Source organism: Spea bombifrons, chromosome 9 (assembly GCF_027358695.1).
Source record: "Spea bombifrons isolate aSpeBom1 chromosome 9, aSpeBom1.2.pri, whole genome shotgun sequence".
Lineage (NCBI taxonomy): Eukaryota > Metazoa > Chordata > Amphibia > Anura > Pelobatidae > Spea > Spea bombifrons.
In genome coordinates, this window is record NC_071095.1 from 30,706,720 (window position 1) to 30,729,540 (window position 22,821).

Consider the following 22,821-nt stretch of genomic DNA (forward strand, 5'->3'; position numbering starts at 1 on the left):
GCCGAGCTGTGCAAATTGGGGGAGCAGAGTAGCATAGAGCCAAGCAAACATAGTAACTGGACATCACCCATAATGAGGTTAGATCAGCTTTGTGGGCTTCTTTAATAGAAGGTAAATATCCATTAGCCCATACGGAAGTACTTTACACATATCTGGCTTGTGACAAGTCTTTCACAAGAATACGCTTGAAGTAAATATACTAGTATTTACAAATCTATCCAAATGAAAAACACCTTTCTAATGTATGCCGACAGTTGAATTATTATCCCAACAGAGTTAGTGGATTTTCAGTAAACAGCCACTTCTTCACTTGAAACAATGCAGTTGTTTCTTAAATCTACAAAAATAAGAACTTTATGTAAGATTTCCTCCAATTATTAATAGCTCACTGTCACTGGGGCACAGTCATGCTAGAATAGAAAAGGGACTCCCTGAACTGTTCCCATAAAGCTGGAAGCATAGTATTGTACTAAATGGCATGTTATGTTGAAGGAAACAGACATTTTGGACAATGCTATGCTTCCATCTCTGTGGGAACGGTTTGGGGAAGGTTATTTTCTATTCTAGCATGACTGTGTCCCTGTGCACAAAGCAATGTCCATGAAGACATGGTTGGATGAGCTTGGTGTGGAAGAACTTGACTGGCAGCACAGAGCCCTGACCTCAACCCCATCCAACACCTTTGGGATGAACTGGAACAGAGACCGCAAGCCAGACCTTCTCTTTCAACATCAGTCTGACCTCACAAATGCTCTACTGGATGAATGGGCAAAAATTCAGACAGAAACACTCCAAAATATTGTGAAAATCCTTCCCAGAAAACTGCAAAGGGTGAACCAGCTACATATGAATGTCTATGTAGCTAAAATGCAATGTCATAAAAGTCCCTGTTGGTATAATGGTCAGGTGTACTGAAACTTGTGTTTGGATGTGTACAGGGGTAAGCTGGGCTGGCAGGCAATTGCCCCCCAAGCCGCCCTAAATGTTAAAAAAACAGCCAGCCGAGTGGCCGATGCTGGCGCACAACCGCCATGGCCGTCTTTAATGCGGGACAAAAGCCCGTATTAACTGTGATAAGTTCCACATAGGCCTTGCCACTTTCCTGTGCGTTGCTCGCTGTGTGAGCAGCGTCTCTTGTTCCACCCAGGACAAGCAGGAAATCAGTGGAGTCACGTGACTTTACGTCAAGTCACATGTCTCCACTCCGTTCCTGCTTTCCCAGGCGGTACAAGAGAAGAACGGAGAGGGATGCAGCAGCTCCTGCAGAAGTGTGCGAGTGGCACAAAGTGATCTGCAGTTCAGGTAAGGTGGTGGGGGAGGCGGTATGAACGAGTATGCGTGACTGAGGAAATTAGTATCGGTCAATGAGTATCTGTAAACGATTAGTATCTGTAAATGAGGAAATGTACAGGTGTTGGGCAGATCCTGTGAGTGAAATCTGGGTGCTAAGGAGGGGCATTCATTCATGAGAGGGTGCTAAGGGGGGCATCATATATATCAATACTAAAGGGGGGGCTGGGCGGTGGGATAAATATACAATGCGGGGCTAGCTGAGGGCAATACACAAGGGTGTGGGCGCATTAGGGTGACTGCGTTGGTCATGTTTTCCAGGACACATATAGCTTTTACATTCTGCTGACCAGCCCAGATAAAAACAAACTAGTCAGATATACATCCCCCATACTGCAGGGAAGCATTTTATCTATGCTGGTGGCATCAATACACAAGGGTAGCAACTGGGGCCATTACACAAAAGGGGGCAAAAACACTAAAAGGGGGTCAACGACAATGCAGTGTGGAAAATACTTTAAATTATTGTTGTAGCTTAGCCCGTCTGGTGGGTGTCAGAGTCTGTCCTAGTGTGTGTCTGGGTGTCAGTATGACAGGGCCTGTCCTGGTGTGCGTGTGTTTGGGTGTCTGTGTGGCAGAGCCTGTCCTGGTGTGTGTTTGGGTGTCGGTGTAGCAGAGCCTGTCTTGGTGAGTATTTGATCATCTGTTTTTTAGTGTACTGACCTACTCCCAATCCCATCGCATTAAATCAACATGTGTTAGAAAATTAGGACAAGATGGCCATGGATGGTGGGCTGATTCGGTGGGACAATAGGCCAGTTGACTAGACTTGCTCCCACGCCGTAGGCAGCCAGCCCTCCCCTGGATGTGTATGTTTGGATACTTGCTTGATAAAAGTGGCAGCATGTTACACTCTTATACTTTTGCAATGGACAGCTGTGTGAATCCAGCCAATGGCCTCACGGGTTCCGCTGCACTTATCACATTAAAGATATGTGGGAGGCAGCTTCAGGCAAGTATTTGTATGGTTTCAAAGATGGCCAGTCCAGGCCTTGTAACCATGCACTTCTACGGTATTGCTCTCTCAGTTAAACTTAACAGCATACCAAGCGTCCTGGTTTTCAAAGGACAATCAAGATTTCTCTGACACTGTACTGCTATCCTGCCTTCACTCAGTGGGGAGCATGTGCTGGTTGGGAAGATACACAGATCTCCCCTGACCAGCCCAGTGATCCCTAAAATCAATTAAGGCCTGTGCTACTGCACCAAATACCTCCACTGCTGCTCCCCAATGGCCAACTCACACCGCTCTGCAGCAGAACATTCTTCGGACCTTACTCACTCCTACCTGCAGCCCTTCCGCACATTACCAAACACAGGTGTCCTTTAAATGTTGGGGTGAGTGTCCTACTCGACTGGTCAGTTTTTGGGGAGATGCATGAAGTTTGTGAATAATTAATTGTACCCTAAATACTAAAAAGTCCACATTGTGATCCACTTCTTGTTATGTTTAGTTATTGTACGGTGATGCAGGATATGATGGCGCTATAAGAATAAATCATAATAAAATGTCTTATAGCCATCTGTATATTTACAATACATAGCCACCAGCCCAGACATCCCGAGGAACAAAACAGTTGTGGCAGCAGAGAGTTAAACAGCAATATTCTTTTGCTTTTGCCTAAATGGGAGACCCCAGCTGTAAATCACATCTCCAGCTGTCATCAAAACACAGAGCAGCCTTTTCTTGGAAAGATTCCTGCTCTGCTTACAGTCTGACAGCTTGCAGAGTCAGCAGAAGTAATCACTGCTTCTATCTGTAGGAGCTAAACAGGGTTGGGGTGGACAGAGATGGAGTAGTGGACAGAAATGGGGAGGGGGGTCATTAATAGGGTTCCTATTAGCCATATAAGAAACAGCTTCCAAGATTTTACAGGACTGTCTCAGTGACTGGGTAGCATTATTTATACAAGCAGGAGTTCTCTTCTTGGTTATCTCACCATGATTGATGCAGTCATTGTAAGTAGCACATAACTTTTTTTTGGCATAGATGACCATGGAAAGTCTAACAAAGAAAACCATGATTGAAGGAATAAATTATAGCATTTATATAGTCTGATATTATTTTTGTTCTGTTGTGCAACGTGACCTCAGGACTCAAGTGTTATTAAACTCCTTAATGCAGTACGCCTGTCAATTATATTAGGAAAGATAAGATGTTATTTTAATAATTAAAAAGGAAAATTACAATTGTATATTGACTATTAAGAATCTGTCTGGAGATGGGCATGCAAGATCCAGTACACATCCTAGATGTCCTTTTTCCACTGAGGTTGAGCTTCATATACCGCTTTTGCTACACGAAAAGGAAGTTTCACGGTCATAGCAAGCACATGGAGGCTGCAATGGACAAGGCCGGAAGAGAAGCCAGATTCACTACACTGGATCTAGAGATCAGAAGTCTGAGACAAAATCTGATTCATTGCACTTGGAATGGAGATCAAAATAGCAAGCGGGGCTTGAGTCTCCTTATAGGAGCTTCATCTTAATATCACTGATAGTACCTCTGAAATTCTCAGATACAGAGATCGATATGAGGATGGGAAAATCCTTATTACCATTATCCGCAATGTATATGGGACATCGCACACTATTTGGTTGTCTAAATCCCTTTATCTTGGTCACCATGATAAGTGGTGCAGTGGTTGCGAAACTGGACCACTCCACAACTGTACAACTGTTTTATAACACAGCCATTAAAATCCAAAACAGGGTATATCAGATGTCAGCCTAGGGTTGGTGGCAATTTTCATTTTGGTGCACACCCCCCCCCTGACACTTACTGTAATTCTATACACAATATTATTATCGATCTGCAGTAATTAACACAGTGCTTCTTACAATACATATATTCAGAGTGTATGACAAGACTAGAATTGACAAAAAAAAAGATAGGTATAGAGGGCCCTGCTAGCAAGCTTACAATCTACCTCTGTCGCCCTCTCTTCCTCCCATGGGTCACTAACTCTAGGCTCATCCCTAACACAATCGTTAACAGACTAACACCATATTCTCACACACAAACATCACTTACAGACACACACACACACACTCTCAACCTATCCTCCTCTGCCTCTCTCTCACCCCCTCTCAGTCTGTTACCCATTCCTCATCTGCCTTCTACTCCTCTTCATCTGCCTCTCTCACATTTTACTTAAGAAACAGGAAAGCTGTGCCTCTAAAATAAAATCGGTGATAGGTAGGGTGTAGGAATATAGACTATAAATGGGTGTGGCGCATTAAGAAGAATAAAAACGTTTGTAAAATGTATAGTAACTGACGTATCGAAATTGTTAGCCACTGCAAAAAAAAAATGTAAGTCAAATAAAGTCTAATCTAGTTATGTAAATGCATTGCCGTGTTCTTGTGCCATAAGAAAAGCACTATTATGTCATATTCTAATTGAATCCTCGTGTTCTAGAATCATCTGATGATCTCCCAGCTGTTTTTAAGCTTTCTTCATCCAAGCCCGGTTAAACGCTATAAAAGCTATAACTAACATGGTTAGCCATACTGTTCCAATGGGAAAGTACGGTGTTAACTCAGTCTAGAAATTAACTCATACATAAGTAGTAGAGTTCAATGCTGTCCTTACGTTCTCCTTACCCAAACGTGCCTGAAGCATGTCTCTGAGCACGTTGGTGATCCATGGTCTCCTGGGGCCCGGCAGATGCAGCCTTAACCATGCAGAATAAAGCTAAGGTCAGGACTGTCATAATACACCGCAATAGGTTTGTTATGCTTTTATTATGATTTATGATCATTTAGTATGATCTTTTTTAAAGATCCTGATGTAGACACACCTGTCTCAACCCCACTCTTCAAATAACAGTAATGTGTTATTTATTAAGCGTCAAAACATACTGTGTGTGAATACGAGCCAAGATTTCCTGGAGCCCCGACGTTACAGACTGGATACATGTGATCTACTCTACGGATCAGCTCCTCCATCTTTACTGCAGGGTAGTGAGTAAACACTTATCTTGGGCTGTGAGCACTCCACGTGTGCCAACTGAAAATCCAAGACTCTTCAGCGGATTTACACAATGGTAACCAAAACATATCTATAGACATGTGTCCTTAGGGAATAGAAGGAAAGTTATCCTAAAAATAGCACTCTTTACCGCCAGTGCCTCTAACTTTCTTCATAAAGTCCTGTTTCTGATACCCATCGACCAAGAAAGGGTAAACGGTATCACTATCCTACGGGAGAAATTGTATAAAGGAAACAGAATAGGTGTCTGTTTGCTACTTTAATGTGGAATGAATTATTGAACAAACTAGTACATAATTAAGACGGAGTACAGTAGTTTGGTTTCTTTTGAAATTAAATTTGTAAGTCCCTCCGGCATTATAGAATGTTTAACCCCTTGAATGCACATCTCGCATTGCTTGCGATGTACTATCAAGGTAAGACCGTGAAACGATATTTTAGGTAAGAATAGATATATCAAGTATGTTAAGACTTTTTAAAATGAGCGACACTATGATGGGAGCTATGCCTCTTGGGGATGGATTCCATCAGCTTCTCAATTGGTCTCTAATGCAGTCTCTTGGGAAATTATTCACAATCTGCATGTGGAAACGGGAAAGAAATAACTTCCCGGAATACCAGACGCTGCAGTCTGTGATACACGGCGTCTCTTCCAGCCATTGTTCGGCAGCAATGAGTGTCAACAAAACAGGAAGTGGCTTCCTCCAAAGCCGCTAAACTCTGCGGCGACCCCCAGTGTGTCTTCTTTTGTGAGTTGTTACAAAGAGCTTCCATTGCCAACATAAGGGGGTCGTCATTGCGTACTTGGGAACCATAGAGTTTGATCCTCCGCCACGATATGTTCAACCTCCGAACGTCAGAGTGAAGATACTGTCAGCAAATAGTTATGGTGACACACGTTGAGCTGCTAACTCATGGTTTTCTTACTACAGCATCATGAAGAGCTTTAGGAAAGTCCCTTTTGTCCATGCGCAGAGCACATATTGTTTTACTATGCACGTGCAGCTGCTAGATGTCCTGATAGCAGGACCTTGGTCTGGACAGCTGACACGCGGGACATATGTTCCTTGGCGAGGGGCCGTCCTGGCAAATTTACAACTATTCTAATACGGGAATTTGGCATGTAGACTGCAGCAGCAAGAGGTCATCTTTAAATATTGGGTGGTGGGGACACTCAGCTTTACCTGCCCCAGGTTATTATATATATATAATATACGCCTGTGTGTGTAATCTCATCCGCTTCCTTGTGTGTCCCTGGCAGAAATGTAATGTGGTCGCTCTACTACCAACTCACACCATCCCTGCCTCTTATCACAAGATTCTACCTCCTCCCTTCCACGGAACAGAAAGAGGAAGCGTTTTGGCATAGACCCAACGGACAAATACTACCATTTGCCAATGTCTTCTACAAGCCTCCTTATAAGCACTGGTGTACAGTCTGCCTGTCCCTGCGCACAGGTGATACTGGACAGGACAGTTCTTCATCCACAAAAACTACTGCTCCACATGCTTGTGTGCAGGCCTTGACTGGCCATAGGGCATACAGGCTTTAGGACAAAGGACAAGGTCACATCTGCTCTAATTGCTTATCGCACAGATCCATAGATGCGTCGGGGACTTGTCTATAATGTCTTTGATGTTAAACATATTGCTCTAAAATTAAGCACACAGAAAACCGATGTTCTGCACAGATATTGTTAACAGGTTATTCCAATGTATCAAAAACGTACCGGTATACTAAGTTATCATATTGAGTTTGAGAAAACAGCGAGAATTATATTTAGATAAGGAGTGTCCCCTAGTGGCAATAAAATGTTGGCACTAGCCGCAGTGGTTCTTAACCGTTTTGGTGTCGCAACAAATCTTATGACCCACGCCTCCCGTGTTTTAACGGCCCCAAATTTAGGCGTAGGCATGATGAGTTTGCATAAAACAATTCATAGTTGAGAGGCTACTCACACCTCCCTTGGAGTCGGTCCAGACCTCGCCAGGAGACACCTACCCCACAGATTAAGAACCCCGGCACTGGGGTAAATATTCTTGCACAAATGTCCTACATTATACAAGATCTCGCTACTGAGTGTCTATAATACCAGTAGAGGTGTACTTCATATCGATATTACGATTTCATAACTTAAATCAACAGAATACACAGGTTCTAAGGATTTTTCTTTCCAAAAAAGCGGAGAAGAGGGATCATCCTATAATATTACCATTAATAGCAAAAAGTCCTGCTTGCCCAATACACCATTTCATATGATGATGTCATCAGATTATGTCATTAAATCACCCTCAGTGCCTCATAAGTCATCACTCAATACATACCTCCATATTTACACCTCAAGGCATCCAGCAAGAGAAATCTGCCGACGGTTCCGCTTTAAGAACATCCACCTGCCCCAATGGAGCAATCACTCAACGTCTAGTTCAGAAAACCTTCAGCCAAATAAGATGACGTTCATTGAAAACCTCTTAGTTACCGGTTGATGACAGTATATTGAGTTCACCTAAAGGCAAAGTAAATGGAATTCAGGTAACTTCATTCATCCCAATTAAGAGGAAGTCCAAAAGGTGATCCTGGGAGATATTCTCTATCCACTTCCCTAACTTAATTATTTTCCCCAAACTACCATGTTATTAATCAATCATCAACCAATCACAGTGGGGGTGTCTGTGTAATAGAGGACAACAGCCATGTGTGGAACAACGTATTAGTGATTTATGATGAAATCAGTATATATTTTTATGTATGCAAGTATGTGTATGTGTGTGTGTGTGTGTGTGTGTGTGTGTGTGTGTGTGTGTGTGTGTGTGTGTGTGTGTGTGTGTGTGTGTGTGTGTGTGTGTGTGTGTGTGTGTGTGTGTGTGTGTGTGTAAAACTTTTCTGTGCAACATAGCTAAGACAGTAAGGGATGTGTGAATGCAGTTTTCCCCCCGGTGGGCAGGTGGCGCTGCCACACTCTATAACACGCCGATCTCTATTGTTGCAATCGCTTTGCATACTTCCGGGTGACGTTTTTCCGGCGCCGGCTTGTGCTGATCTCAGCTCTGTGGAAATATGGTTCTGCTCGAGAGTGAACAGGTGAGTAGGCAGACATACAAACAAAGCGCCATAGAGCTGTCTCTTTTAGAAACAGTTATCATGGATGTGAATGAGAGAGTAGGGGGCTCTAGTGTGACGGAGGATGGGGCCAGGCTGCTAGGAGTTAAGCGGGGAGGTATTTAAAAGGTGGGGGGAGGGTTGAATAACTCATTTTATAAATGTGAGTTCTGAGCCATAGTCACTGAATCTAAAATATACATTCCACTGGTATGGGGCACAGATTAAGGAAATGTTTGGGTTTCATCTGAGTGCTGCTTAGTAAAGAGGGGCCTTTTCCACTTGTTTGCAGTCTATGTGATTCTCTGCCCCCCCCAATACTATTATAATAGGTTTCATGAACTTGTTTTTATCTTACTCTTGAATTCCAGTTTCTCACTGAGCTGACGCGATTGTTCCAGAAATGCCGAACAACAGGAAGTGTTTATATAACCCTGAAGAAATGTATGTGGTAACGTATGCTCTAACGGGGTCTTCATCAAGGCAGCATGTTTTATATGAGTTGTCTGTAGCAGCTTGTTTAACCCCTTGAGGACTGGTGTCCTCGTACTGCTTCTTCCCTTGAAGACCGCAGTTTTATTTAAATATTTTAATTCCGTGCTCGTGATTCGCTTCAAAGCGATCACATGCACGGAATTGAGGGGGAGTGGCTGCTACGGATTGCTGGGGACACCCAGAGGTGAGTAGCAGCTGCCCCTCATGATCCCAGCGTCCATAGCGTTTTCCTGATCACCCACCCTTAACTCTGAGTGGTCAGGGTGAGTGACCAGTTTAGTAAATCCAATGCTAGTAAGCACAGTGTGTACTCGTACAGAGGAATGGAAGGTTTCAGGTATGAAGAAAGGCTAGAAAAGTAAAATTTGTACACATTAGAGAAACTGCGTCTTGAAGGGGATATTATAATATATAAATATGTACAGGGCCCATAAAAATGGCTCTCTGAAGACCTGTTCGTTAATAGAACATTACAAAGGACAAGAGGTCACCCGCTAAGACTTGAAGAAAGGAGATTTAGTCTATGACAGCAGACAGTAAGGACAATAAAAGTATGGAATTAACTGCCTGAAGAGGTGGTGCTAGCAAATACATTAGATGCCTTTAAAGGTGCCTGGGTACTTTTTTTAATGAAGCAGAACATAGGTGGCTATGTGTGATATATATCTATGTGTAGGAATTAATATTTAGTGCTTGTTGATCCAAGGAGAGATCTGATTGCCATTTGGAGTCAAGAAGGAATTTTTCATCATTGAAAGCACAAGAAATTGCTTTAGGCAGCCTTTTTAGGCAGATAAAAAGTCTGTGAAGTATACCAAGTTTCTTAAAGCAACTCAAGTATTTAATAGTCATTCAGTATATTTTATTGCATATCTCCCGAAGTAAGGGAACCAATGAACACTTTACTACTTTGTTAGATCCACTGGTGATATGCAAAAAAATACATTTTAATGCATATTACCACATTGTTTTATTTGCATCTGTACATAATACAGATAACATTTTTTAATAACAAATTGTGCTGGTCTCTGCATTGCTTTCAACAGATGATGGTCGAACAAAACCAGTTCCTCGAAAGGGACAATCTGAAAGCTTTGAACCAGCGGATAATAAATGTCTTTTGAGAGCTACTGATGGAAAGCGGAAGATTAGTACAGTGGTAAGTCTACTGCTAGTCAGATACTTATTGCTTACCCTACATCCAGCATGTCTTAAGTGTTCTTTGTTTTCTTCTATTTGTAGGTCAGTTCAAAAGATGTAAACAAGTTCCAGATGGTATGTAATGCCAACTTTCCAAAGCGACCATGCTTATTTAGAAACTGCAGGAACTATCCTGCTGATGAGAATCATTGACTCCAATTTGAAGGCTGTTGATCTGTTGCTAGGCTTCTGGCCATGCAGGTCATCATGTTGGCCAAGAATGATCTAATGCTGGACAGGATGGGACTTTTGTCAGTCTTGTTGTCAAGAATTTAGTATAGGGGCCTTGAGAATGTTTACATGCTGGCATTGCTACCCCCTGCCCATTTTTATTGGGTTTTGCATTATCATTAATCTGTTGTTTTATTTGTCCTAGGCATATTCCAACCTTCTACGAGCTAATATGGATGGACTTAAAAAGAAGGACAAGAAGAGTAAAAGTAAGAAAGCTAGTGCAGCGCAGTGAATGGACTAAGGGCACCCCTTTTATCTCTAACTTGGCTGCCTCTTCCAATGCCTGGGAACTCAAAAGAAAACATGGGTGGAAAAGCTCTAGATGGTACTCACCTACTTGGCTGGATTGCAGTGGCTACTGCTGCCTCTTTAAATTTTATTTTGTAAAACAATTTCCTTACATTTTGGTTGTCAAGACATGTATGAATATTTCATTAAAATTGATTCTGTATTACAGATTGTTTTTTTTCTGGCAGCCTGTAATGTTATGCTACGGCGGTTATAGGCACAGCGGATGAGGTTTTTTCCTTCTCTTTTTTTTTTATATTTGTAAAGTCTCTCATGACTGCCAAGATGGCACAAAATATGTATCAGGCTCGAAATTGGCAAGACCTGTATACCTTTTAGGATATGTCAATATTTACAATGTTTATTCAAGATTTATTTTAGAGTTATGTTGAATAATATCAGTACCCACATATTTAAAAATAAACATTCTAAAAGGTCCCTGTCTTCTAGCTTTGCCTTTCTGTTCATTTTGCTAACATGTCATAATTACATTATTTGTTAATTTTTGTTTGAAATAATGCTTATGAAACAAGAATCTCCAACTTGGGTAAACGAAAATGTATTCTTTTAAAGATACTTTGATTTTTGGGAAATAAGGGGTGATTACATTTTCGTGGTAGTTCTTGCCTCTTTCCGGATATGTCCTGCCATGAAGAACTGAAAGCCTTGCTATGTCTAGTGGGCTGAATGTCATATCGCATTAACTTCTATGAGAAGTAGTTTTATTTGTATTTTTGTTAGAAACTGGCACTGTCAAGCAAGAACAGTAAAATCCAAAAGGCATGTTCATAAAAAACTGTTCCATAAGCATTCCACAATTACATGTGGAATTGTGGTAAGATTAAATGTAAAAACACTACTGGATGACATGAAGGGTATATTGCAATATTAATGTTTTCTAGAGCTAATATGCAAGAGCCTTGTCATGTTGGGTGGGGCTTAAGTGAAATGTCCAATCAGAGTGGGTATGGTGGAGTGTGATTAGACTTTTCCATTAAGCTCCACCCTGCGTCTCTGGGAATTACTTTGGTGGAAAAGCTAATGTAGTGGTGCAGATGGGGCGTGGGAATAGACTGATTAAGGACAACGAAATGAAGTAGTCAAGAGGGTGATACACTTAACATACATCGTCCTCCAGAATGTATCGGAGGTGGGTTGAGGCTGATTGATTAGGGAAAATGCTATGACAGCAGGTCAAAAACAAAAATGTACAGCATAAATTTAGTTAGTATGGATGTGTAAGGGTGGTGGTAGCATGGCATAGGGAGGCTGTACTCACACTCCTATCATCCTCAGGTTCCAGCATGTACTGGCTGCCTTGGCTTGATAGGAGTGTGATTGCTGTTAGCAGATATATATATTATATATATATACCGTATATTCCGGCGTATAAGACGACTTTTTAACACCAAAAAATCTTCTTAAAAGTGGGGGGTCGTCTTATACGCCGGGTACTTACCAAGCCGGAGGTTCCCACGAAGCCACCAATCTCTCTAATCACTACGCGCCGGCTATTGAGGCCGAGCGCAGGGATGCCGTCATGTCCCGGCGCCCGGCATCAATTGCCGGCGCGTAGTGATGAGGGAGCAGGGAAGCCCGAGGTCTGGCACTTGAGACCTCGGCTTCCCTGCTCTCTAATCACTAGGCGCCGGCTATTGATGCCGAGCGCAGGGATGACGTCATGTCCCGGCGCCCGGCATCAATAGCCGGCGCGTAGTGATTAGAGAGCAGGGAAGCCGAGGTCTGAAGTGCCAGACATCGGGCTCCCACAACTGGATGGAAGAAAGAAGACAGAAGATAAGGTAAGAGATGGGGAGAAAGGGACAAAGGGGGGAGAAATATATACACACACACACACACACACACACACACACACACACACACACACACACACACACACACACACACAGTTGTATATATATATATATATATATATATATATATATATACACACTGGTGTGTGTGTGTATATATATATATATATATATATATATATACACACATACGTGTGTGTGTGTGTATATATATATATATATATATATATATATATACATATACATGTGTGTGTAAAGGCAGGGGTGTGTGGTGAGGGCAGTGTATAAATGTGTATGTATGGACAGGCATATGTGTAGATATATATATAGATATATATATTATATATGTGTGTGTGTGTGTGTGTGTGTGTAAGGGCAGTGCATGTATGTATATGTCAGCAAATCAACCAGCAAATCACCGGTAAGGTACATCGCTTGCCGTGATTGGCTGGTTGTTGTACGCTGGGTAGAGGGGTAGTCTTATACGGCGAGTATAGTCCAAACTCTATATTTGGACTGTAAAAGTTGGGGGTCATCTTATACGCCCAGTCGTCTTATACGCCGGAATATACGGTATATATATATATATATATATATATATATGCCACTCTGCCCCATGATATGCCTTTTAACCCCCTATATGCCACTCTGGCATATAGGGGATTAAAAGGCATATCATGGGGCAGAGTGGCATATAGGAGGGTATAAGACATTTCTGGAGGCAGAGTGGCATATAGAGGGTTAAAAGGCACATCATGGGGCAGAGTGGCAAATAGGGGGTATAAGGCATTTCTGGGGGCAGAGTGGCAACCCTGGGGGCAGATGTGCATAACTGGGGGGGGGCAGGTTGGCAAATAAAAGGAAATAAAAAAAAATATATATTTTTCTCAATCATAGCTTGTATTAAATATGAAAATATTGTTTACATGAATTAATATTTACTAGTAAAACTTTTTTTCCTATAGGGTAGTCTTATATTCAGGCTTTTTGTTTTTTTCCTAAATTAATATTTAGATTTTGGGGGGTCGTCTTATAATCAGGGTCGTCTTATAATCGAGCAAATACGGTAATTCTTGCAGAAACAGATCATGGGGCTGACACTTTGTAATACATATTGATATCAAGGAGTTGAAATTCAAACCGTTACCACAAACCCCTGGGTTAGTGAATATATTCAATAGATGCTTAAAACCGTGAGTATGACCGAAATGGTACCAAAAGCGGATTGGAGGTGTGATGCCTCAATTTCATTGGGAACATTTTTTCTGCCACTGATTGGCTGCCTAAAGCAGCCAATCATTGGTGAAAACTGTCAGACTAAAGAGGAGGTCTTGCTTTCCCTACCTCCATCTCCTCGTTCATCTCCAAATACACTCCTATCGGCCTCTTCATTCATTTGATGATCTTTGTCTGTCCTCTGCTCTGATTTCCACTACTCATGCACGCTTTAATCGTTCAAATAAATCCCACTTTATTAAGGAAGCCTATCGCAAGCAGGTTAACTCCCTTCCTCCCACCTACCTCACCATTCCTAATCCCTCTGTTGGATGGGGACTGTACTTGTGTCCACCGTTTATTCTATGGGGACCTGTAGATACAGAAAGTTTATCGAGACAGGGTAAAGTTAATTCTTAATTCTTTTAAGCTAAAGATCTGAAAAAATATTGTAAAAAAATAAGTTATGAGTACTGTAGCATTGTTGAATAAATGTAGTTATAATTGTAAGAACGACCACCTTTAATTTTCGGTATACTTAACCCATTTTATACTAAGTGTAAATATTAATAATGTCATCGAAATGATCAACAAACAGGCTACACCTATGAGTGAGGCAACATGTGAGGCCGACTGCAAGAACGGCTGGGTGTAACTCAAGTGCTCCATCAAAGCTGGTCATCTTAAAACACAAACTTAAACCATGGTTTTAAATTTGAAAGTAATACAAAGATGTCACTTGGCAATTAGGATTATTGAATTAGGATTATTTTATTTTCCCTAATAAAAAATGGTGTCTGTGGTATGCTTTCTTTTTCTCTTCTACACTGTGATGGCCTGTGTCCCTTCTAGTGGTTTCGTTTTACCCATCTTGTTGCTCAAACACTTCCTTTCCTCTTCCTGGTATCCAGCTTCCATAACAGCACAAATGTACGTAAACAGACCCTGTTGAGATAAGAGATACAATTATTAGTTAAACTACATGCATTTATGCACAATAATTTGGACACCCAACTAAATGATGGTGTGACAAGCTTTACGGACTAGGCTGTAACATAACATGCGCAACAGCATACATCAGAGAACCAACAAGGATGATTTAGATACAAACAAACCACTTTTCTTATTAAATCGTTCATAACCCATCCATCATCCATTCTACATGTAGTATCAAAGAACAAATCTATCTACCTTCCAGCCTTCCTCCACATCTGGTGTCCATTTGTCTTTTAATATTGGGCGAACAGCAGAAATGAATTCCATTCCCACATACTGCAGAACGAATTATACATTTTAATAACAATCCCCGATCTTGGGCAGAAAATTGTCAAATTAAAATATGTATAGTTGAGTTATGTTGTACAACGCTTATGCAAACCCCCAGGTTGGTAAATATACCCCAGAAAACCTTGCTTTTTTCTGAGCAGTTTATAACATTCAGGACCAAATGAACAATCCATTCTAATCATACCTAAGAACTCATGGTTTTCACCCCAATTTCAGGATGATGGGGCAGATTCTCAGAGTCACACAGTTTCCTTCCTATCACAGACAGCTCTGAACATGTGCACGATTCCCAACTGGTATATTTGCTCCCAGTAGGTTATGGTTGATATCCCTGCTTGTAAGCAGGTGACTCTAATAAGTGTATCTTTAAATAATGACAAGACAATGTTTCCGTAAGGATGGTAGTAGAGATATCTGGTTAACACGTTTGGCAAGTCACTATATAGAATCTTTACGATGGACTATTAAAAGGGTTAATATTTCAAGAGTCTCGGGATCGGCTCATTTATAACGTTTCCAAGTATGATTCTAATCCACAAGAATAATTATTGAATGCAATTAGGGTTTACCTGATAATATCTTGGTGGAGCATTATATCTATAATGACTTCTTCCAAGTTTCAAGGCTAGCTCTTCCAGTCGTGTGACATTATCTAATCGTGCTATACTCTTCTCCACAAAAGACAGGACCCTGGCAAGCAATATGTTAATGACAGAAAGCAGTTTCATGACTTTTAGTGATACTTTATTATCATTTTGAATATAGTATCTGCACCATATACCAACCATAGAAGCAAGATATACTTTCCTTAGATACAACAGATCTTGGCTAGAGGCTGCAGTACCATCAGTGTCTGGCTCAGTATATAGTCATAGGAGTTATGCTGTACCACCATCAATTACTGGCTCAGTATATAGTCATAGGAGTTATGCTGTATCATATCTTTTCAGTAAATGTTAATTTTTCCAACGTTATTAATGTTAACTTATTTATTCAGATTTCAATTTCATTCCAGTTGACATACAGTTTACAAATGTGTGCAATAAATATTTTGGCCAACATTAAGTTTTTGTGGGTGTCTTTAGATTTTAAAATGTGTGTGGAGGGTGCCACATACAGGATCCGCCCCTGGTACTCTAGGTACGACTCTGAGGAGGCAAATTGGGCACCCTTCCCTAGGAAACAAAATCTGTTGATGACTATATCACTGTGTTCTTTCCAAACCTTTTCTTTTTTTAGTTAAGAATCTCTGAAAGAACTTTTTACTTTACAGGGAGGGTTGGAGGTAAATGGAATAGCCTCCCATCAGGAGTAATAGGGGCTAATACAGTGAAGGAAATTAAACATTCAGGGCATAGGCAGGGCCGGACTGGCCCACCGGGATACCGGGAAATTTCCCGGTGGGCCGGAAGGTCCGTGGGCTGGGACCAGGGGCAATTGCCCCCCAGGCTGCCCGAAATCTAATCTGAGCGGCCGCTGGGTGCTGATGCGGCCGGCGCTACTATAATACTTTTTTCTTAATTTAATATGGCAAGCTGGTCCGGCTTGCCATATTAAATTTTAAAAATGTATTACAGTATCGCCGGCCGACCGCATCGGCACCCAGCAGCCGTGTGCGATGGCCGCCTAGTGATGGGAGCAGCGTGAGGGGTGAAAGCTCCGCCCCCTCGCACTGACCTTTCACCCCTCACGCTGCTCCCATCACTATGCGGCTGTCAGATTGCTGGGAATGTAATCTGAACGGCCGGTGCGTTCTGATGCCGCCGGCCGGCTCTGCTTTAATACTTTTTTTTTTACTTTATATGGCGAGCCGATCCAGCTTACCATATAAATAAAATAAAAAAAAGTGTTAAAGTAGCTCCGGCCGGCGGCATCAGCACGCACCGGCCGTTCAGATTACATTCCCAGCAGTCCGATGGCTGCATAGTGATGGGAGCAGCGTGAGGTGGAAGCTCCGCCCCCTCGCACTCAGACTGCTGCAGCACCGGATGTCAGGTCAGTGAAGAGAAGTAGAAGGTGAGTAAAGTAATGTATTTTTTTGTACAAAATGTATAATATTTTTTTGAATGTGTTTTCAGCATGTGTGTGTATGTAAGTGTATCCCCCTATATGCCACTCTGCCTCCAGAAATGCCTTTTACCCCCCTATATGCCACTCTGTCCCATGACATGCCTTTTAACCCCTATATGCCAGAGTGGCATATATATGGGTATAAGGCATTTCTGGATGCAGAGTGACATATAGGGGATTAAAAGGCATATCATGGGACAGAGTGGCATATATGGGTATAAGGCATTTCTGGATGCAGAGTGACATATAGGGGATTAAAAGGCATATGATGGGACAGAGTGGCATATAGGGGAACATAAGGCTTTTTTGGAGGTAGAGTGCCCCATGATATGCCTTTTAACCCCCTTTATGCCACTCTGCCTCCAGAAATGCCTTATACCCATATATGCCACTCTGTCCCATGATATGCCTTCTAACCCCCTATATGCCACTCTGCCATATAGGGGGTTAAAAGGCATATCATGGGACAGAGTGGCATATAGGGGTATAAGGCATTTCTGGATGCAGAGTGACACATAGGAGGTCAAAAGGCATATCTGGAGGTATAGTGGCAAAAAGGGGGTTAAAGGTATATCACGGGGCAGATGGGCATATAGGAGGATTGAAGCATATCAGGGAGGCAGAGTGGCATATAAGGGATTAAAAGGCATATCATGGGGCAGAGTGGCATATAGGAGGGTATAAAGCATATCGGGGAGGCAGAGTGGCATATAGGAGGGCATAAGGCTTTTCTGGAGGCAGAGTGCCCCATGATATGCCTTTTAACCCCCTTTTTGCCACTCTGCCTCCAGGAATGCCTTATACCCCCTATATGCCGCTCTGTCCCATGATATGCCTTTTGACCCCTATATGGCAGAGTGGCATACAGGGGGTTAAAAGGCATATCATGGGACAGAGTGGCATATAGGGGGTATAAGGCATTTCTGGAGGCAGAGTGGCATATAGGGGGTTAGAAGGCATATCAGGGGGGCAGAGTGGCAAGCCTGGGGGCAGAGGTGCATAACTCGGGGGTAGGTTGGCAAATAAAAGGAAAAAAAACCAAACATGTCTCAATCATAGCTTATATTAAATATGAAAAAAATTGTCTACATGAATTAATAAAGAAACAAAAGTTTCTTACCAGAATATCGTGAAGAATAATGTGATCAGTGTTTTGTTCCACTGAACTTTTTCATCTAAAATGTTCGCAGTAGTAAATGTTTTGATCCCATTATGTGTAATGTATTTCATTTATTAGGGCCTTTTAAAACTTTTGCTTTCTGGCATTTTAATACAAATAATGAGATAAAAAGAATGGCGAATAGTGTGAGTCGGGTATGTATAAGGGGTGCGTGTGGTTAAAGAGCGCGACCGTGAGATAAACTATATGGGGCTGGTCTCCAAATTTTTCCAGGGCTGCTTTTCAGTCCCAGTCCGGCCCTGGGGATAGGCATAACGCTATCTTGAATTTAAGACAAGATCAATGACTGATTAAGATCAGCTCTCTCTGGAATTCTCCGACTGACCAGAACAGGTTGGACTGTCAGTGCTAACGTATGTTAGTCCCTGCTATGTTTTAGCGACTTCACATTATGAATTTGATTGTAGAGGGTGCTCCTCAAAGCTTTCTCACCTCAGTCCATGAGCACGTAATTCCTTACTTCTTCTCAATCCATCCAGATCATCCACATCGCGGAAAAGAAAAAATACATCCTTACACTCCGGGTGTGTTTCAAACAGCCTGAAATCACACGTATCATTTAGTAATCTGTCTGCTGCTCTGGCAACCAAGATGATTGTCTTTTTTTTTTCTCCCCAATGAAATTACCATCACAGCTGTTCATGGGCAAATTCAATTCACATTTACAAAACATACACATGGATTCCAGCTATGACTCTCACACAGTAGACATTCAGAGGTTTCAATTATGTCAGATGTTTCAAATGTAGTCATGGGCACATGTGTTGGACCTGTAGCCTTCTTCAGTAGTACTCCCAGTAGGCTATGGTTGATATCCCTGCTTTTAAGCAGGTGATTCAACTAAGTGTATCTTGAAATAATGACAAGTCAATGTTTCCATGAGGATGGTATTAGAGACATCTGGTTAACACATTTGGCAAGTCACTATATAGAATCTTCACAATGGACTATTAAAAAGGGTTAATATTTCAAGAGTCGCAGGATGAGCTCATTTTGAATGAACTTAGAATGTTACTCCCGGTTTAGTGAATACGCCTAAAATACAGATCTTCATTACTTTTAAAGTTTACTTATTAATCACATCTCTAATTGTTCAGGACTATTCGAACAGATGTCATATAGCAGATAACATACAAATCCTTACCTGATAAATATTATAACTCCGACCTTCGCTATATCCTCCTGAATGAGTCTCCAGGATTCCGTAAGCAGCTGCTGTTGCTGCGTCGATAAAGCTAGTGCAGGCAATAAGAGTTCAGGTACTTCAAGGTCCCTAGAAGTTCTTCGTGGCCAACCCAGCCCTGAAAAAACACAACCCATGGCTACTTTAGGACACTTTTCGGTGTAATTGTATTAGATCAGTAATGAGGGCCACAGGGTGCTGAAGTAGACATCCCAAACCGTCTTTGTCCAAACCAGAAGGCAAACAGTCTGCCCGAGGAAACAGATTTGTCAGAACACAGGATGCCAGCAACGACAGTCACACCAACACTATCTTAATATCTCTTCTAGTTTCCTATCAAAATCGCGAGGCTCCAGCTGTGACGAGGGGAAGGCAGTCTGCGCCCACTGGAGGTCCTCAGATGCTGCGTGTCTGTTATGGCTCCAGGGAAGAAAGGCTGACATGTTAATAACCCATTAGAGCTAGAGAAACATGTGCAAGTCACAAAATTGCCCTGGCGACAAAGGATCTCTTTTACTGACAGTCCTTGTCACCTTGTGCTCAATGTCCCTTGTCACTTAAAGTAAACAACAACAAAAAAGTCAGACTGGAGGCGTAAACTGTTGGTTATTTTTTCTATCGCCTGTTGAAAGCAGACAAGTAAACAAGATGTATCTATCAAGAAGCACAGACATGCTTGACTCTGTCTTAATGGAACCTGTGATCAGATTAAGCAGCGATAGATTAATGCAGCCTTACAGCGCTGTGCTAACTGCTCTTCATTGCTTGGAGGAAAGCAAACTGAAGGCTGCGTTGAAGAGCTTCGCATGGGGGCCAGATCAAGTTTTTTTTTTAAATACTTTTTTATTGAGGGTTGGCACCAAATATTCCACATTCCACAGGACATTCTGCCATAATGTATAACAAACATACTGACCTCAGCCAGCGGTATCATTGGATCCCCTCCCAGAGGATCCTGACCACCTATATGAATATGTCTTGTAGGTCCCCATACGCGGTAATAAAATTATTTTCCCAGTGCTTGGTGTATATTTTCTCTCAGGAGTTTGTCTTTGTAGCTTTTTTTGTTAGTTTAAGCTTTACGCCTGGCACCACAATTATTTATGTGGTGGAGATGGTCCACTACTGAGGTAACTTGAGCTAATATTCCTCATTTTTGGTTTCCATCTACCAAGACACACTGACTTTTCTGTTTCTGAGTACAAACATCACAGCCAATCAGATGAAAAATAAAGGGCTGTATTCACTTAAGGTAGCGTTTTCAAGAGAGTTATGGTTTCAACTCCCTCACATCCCTATTGATTATGAAGGACCAACAGTGGCACATTTCTCCAAGAAGGACTTAGCTGCTCCTGTACAATGCAAGGAGAATTTATAATTTAATGTATGAAGAAACTGCAATCTCACTGATTTTACTATTATATTATTCAGAGCACACTGAGAACTTAAAAAGAGTACTAAGAAACCAGGGGAAGGAAGCTGGGCAAAGGCATAGGACTTCCCCCCCCCCCCATGTACTGTTGACTACCATAATTATTTTGCGCATTGTTGTTTTTTTCGTTGACACCAAACATACAAGGAGTCCCGGCTCAGACTTTATCACTGCTGGTCTTGGCTTTCTGGCTGCCACCACCTCTGGTTTTGAACCATCCTTCCAAAAACTTCCAGTAAGGGAGTCAAAAACTTCTCACCGGTCTTCTGGCTGAAGAAGTAAAGGCAACTTGGTCTGTGGGTCGTCATCCATCCAAGGATTACAAATTGGACATGGGATACAATTCTTTTTTGTGTGAAAATGGAGCATTATTTTGAGTTAAAAAATTGGTTTATTTATACTGCATAATTACATGGATACCTCCATAGCCATTGAGTTGAATTTAAGAGATTAGTAGCATTAGAAGCAGTGGAATCCATACTTCTCAGCTTTCTCTCACGTATAACAAGTTTTCCAATGTTTCTACACAATTTATTACAACTTTTAGATATGTAGTTCCATGTTTCAATATATTTGTTGTAGTTTCTCTTCATTTCTGTTTATTTTTTGTAATTAATGTAATTAATGATCCTCCTTTCTGTTAACTTATTTATATATGCCCCGGGGGCTTAGTCCTTCATTCACGATTAAGTGTTAAGACACAGAAAATATCATCACGTGTCTATTACCTGTGGGTCTGTTGCCGTTGGCATCTCTGCTGCCATACGCATTGCTCAGTTGGTTTAAGAGGCGATATCCTGGTTCTTTTATTTCCGAATTTGCTTTTCATACGATATATGGGGTTAGCATGCACGTATGATGTTAGAGTGTGGTGTTAGCGTGTGGTGTTAGTGTGAGCGTCGGCATATGGTGTGAAGTTAGTCTTTTTTTGTACAAAATGAGGAGCCAATGTGTATTTTATTTTTTTAAACGTGAAATTTTGTGAAAATCCTAACCTTTCCTACTTACCCTGGCCAATGCTATAATTAATAAAGATAACAACGATAATTTAAAAACGCCATAGCCACTTAATTTCCACCCCTTCACAGCCACCAAAATTTCACCCCCTACACAGCCCCATCTGTTCCTACAAACTTCTGTTTCAGCGCTCCCTTGTGGTCCGCACGGCTTCCGTGTTGAGTGGCGGGATCGGACATCGTAACCCAGTGCTCAGCGTCATCAACAGGCACATAGTGCAAGGGAGCACTGAAGCAGCGGTCAGGTTAGTTCTTCAAGGGAGAGGAGGACATAAATGTGTGTATGTATGTATGTATGTATGTATGTATGTATGTATAATATATATATATATATATATATATATATATATATATATATAAACACACACACACACACACGTATGATGTCGAGAGTCAGTGGCTGACAACATCAAAAACTTTCTCTTACTGTAAAACACAAACTTATTTCTCCTGGACCAAAAACAAACAAACAAAAAAAAACCAAAGACAAAAAAAAACAATACTACTATAGTAATGAAATCCAAAGAACACAAGACCCTGTCCCACATACTTTGATTCCTTTAAATATGTTTAAAGAACAGGGATATGTCTGAATTGGAGCCTATAACTAGTCTCAATATTTCAAGTTTTGTTCATTGCTTTTTTCTTAAACACACTGACATCCTACCAAGTCCTCAAAGGTGGCAGCACCCAGGGGAGACCGGAAATCCATTAAACTTGCATTAAACGATTACCCTTTTGCAATGAACTGAGCTGAAAAATGAATGCATCATTAACACAGCAGGGTAATGCTGGAACATCCACGTTTAAAGGACATTGCCCTTAAAAACCGGGGGTCTTTATTGCAGACGTCAGTCTCATCGTTACTAACACACATCCAACACTCACAGGGGCTCCTAATTAAACTGCAAACAGCATCCAGTACGTCAATGCGCTCACTCGCCTGCTTCCTACTGGCCAATA

The 22,821-nt window shown here is 41.6% G+C and overlaps 2 protein-coding genes across 2 annotated transcripts; one reads left to right on the forward strand and one right to left on the reverse strand.

Annotated features, from left to right (window-relative positions):
• The first annotated feature begins 8,344 nt into the window (after positions 1 to 8,344).
• SRP14 (signal recognition particle 14) lies at positions 8,345 to 10,831 on the forward strand. The gene is made up of 5 exons (XM_053474654.1): positions 8,345 to 8,426; positions 8,816 to 8,888; positions 9,986 to 10,098; positions 10,182 to 10,214; positions 10,516 to 10,831. The coding sequence occupies exons 1-5, from the start codon at positions 8,403 to 8,405 to the stop codon at positions 10,603 to 10,605; spliced, it is 333 nt and encodes a 110-aa protein (XP_053330629.1). The 5' UTR covers positions 8,345 to 8,402; the 3' UTR covers positions 10,606 to 10,831.
• A 3,605-nt stretch (positions 10,832 to 14,436) lies between these two features.
• Positions 14,437 to 19,748, reverse strand: LOC128505017 (uncharacterized). Its single transcript, XM_053475299.1, has 5 exons — positions 19,372 to 19,748; positions 18,660 to 18,767; positions 15,547 to 15,667; positions 14,882 to 14,962; positions 14,437 to 14,635 (listed from the first exon to the last, which is right to left on the reverse strand). The coding sequence occupies exons 1-5, from the start codon at positions 19,545 to 19,547 to the stop codon at positions 14,513 to 14,515; spliced, it is 609 nt and encodes a 202-aa protein (XP_053331274.1). The 5' UTR covers positions 19,548 to 19,748; the 3' UTR covers positions 14,437 to 14,512.
• Between the last annotated feature and the right edge of the window lie 3,073 nt (positions 19,749 to 22,821).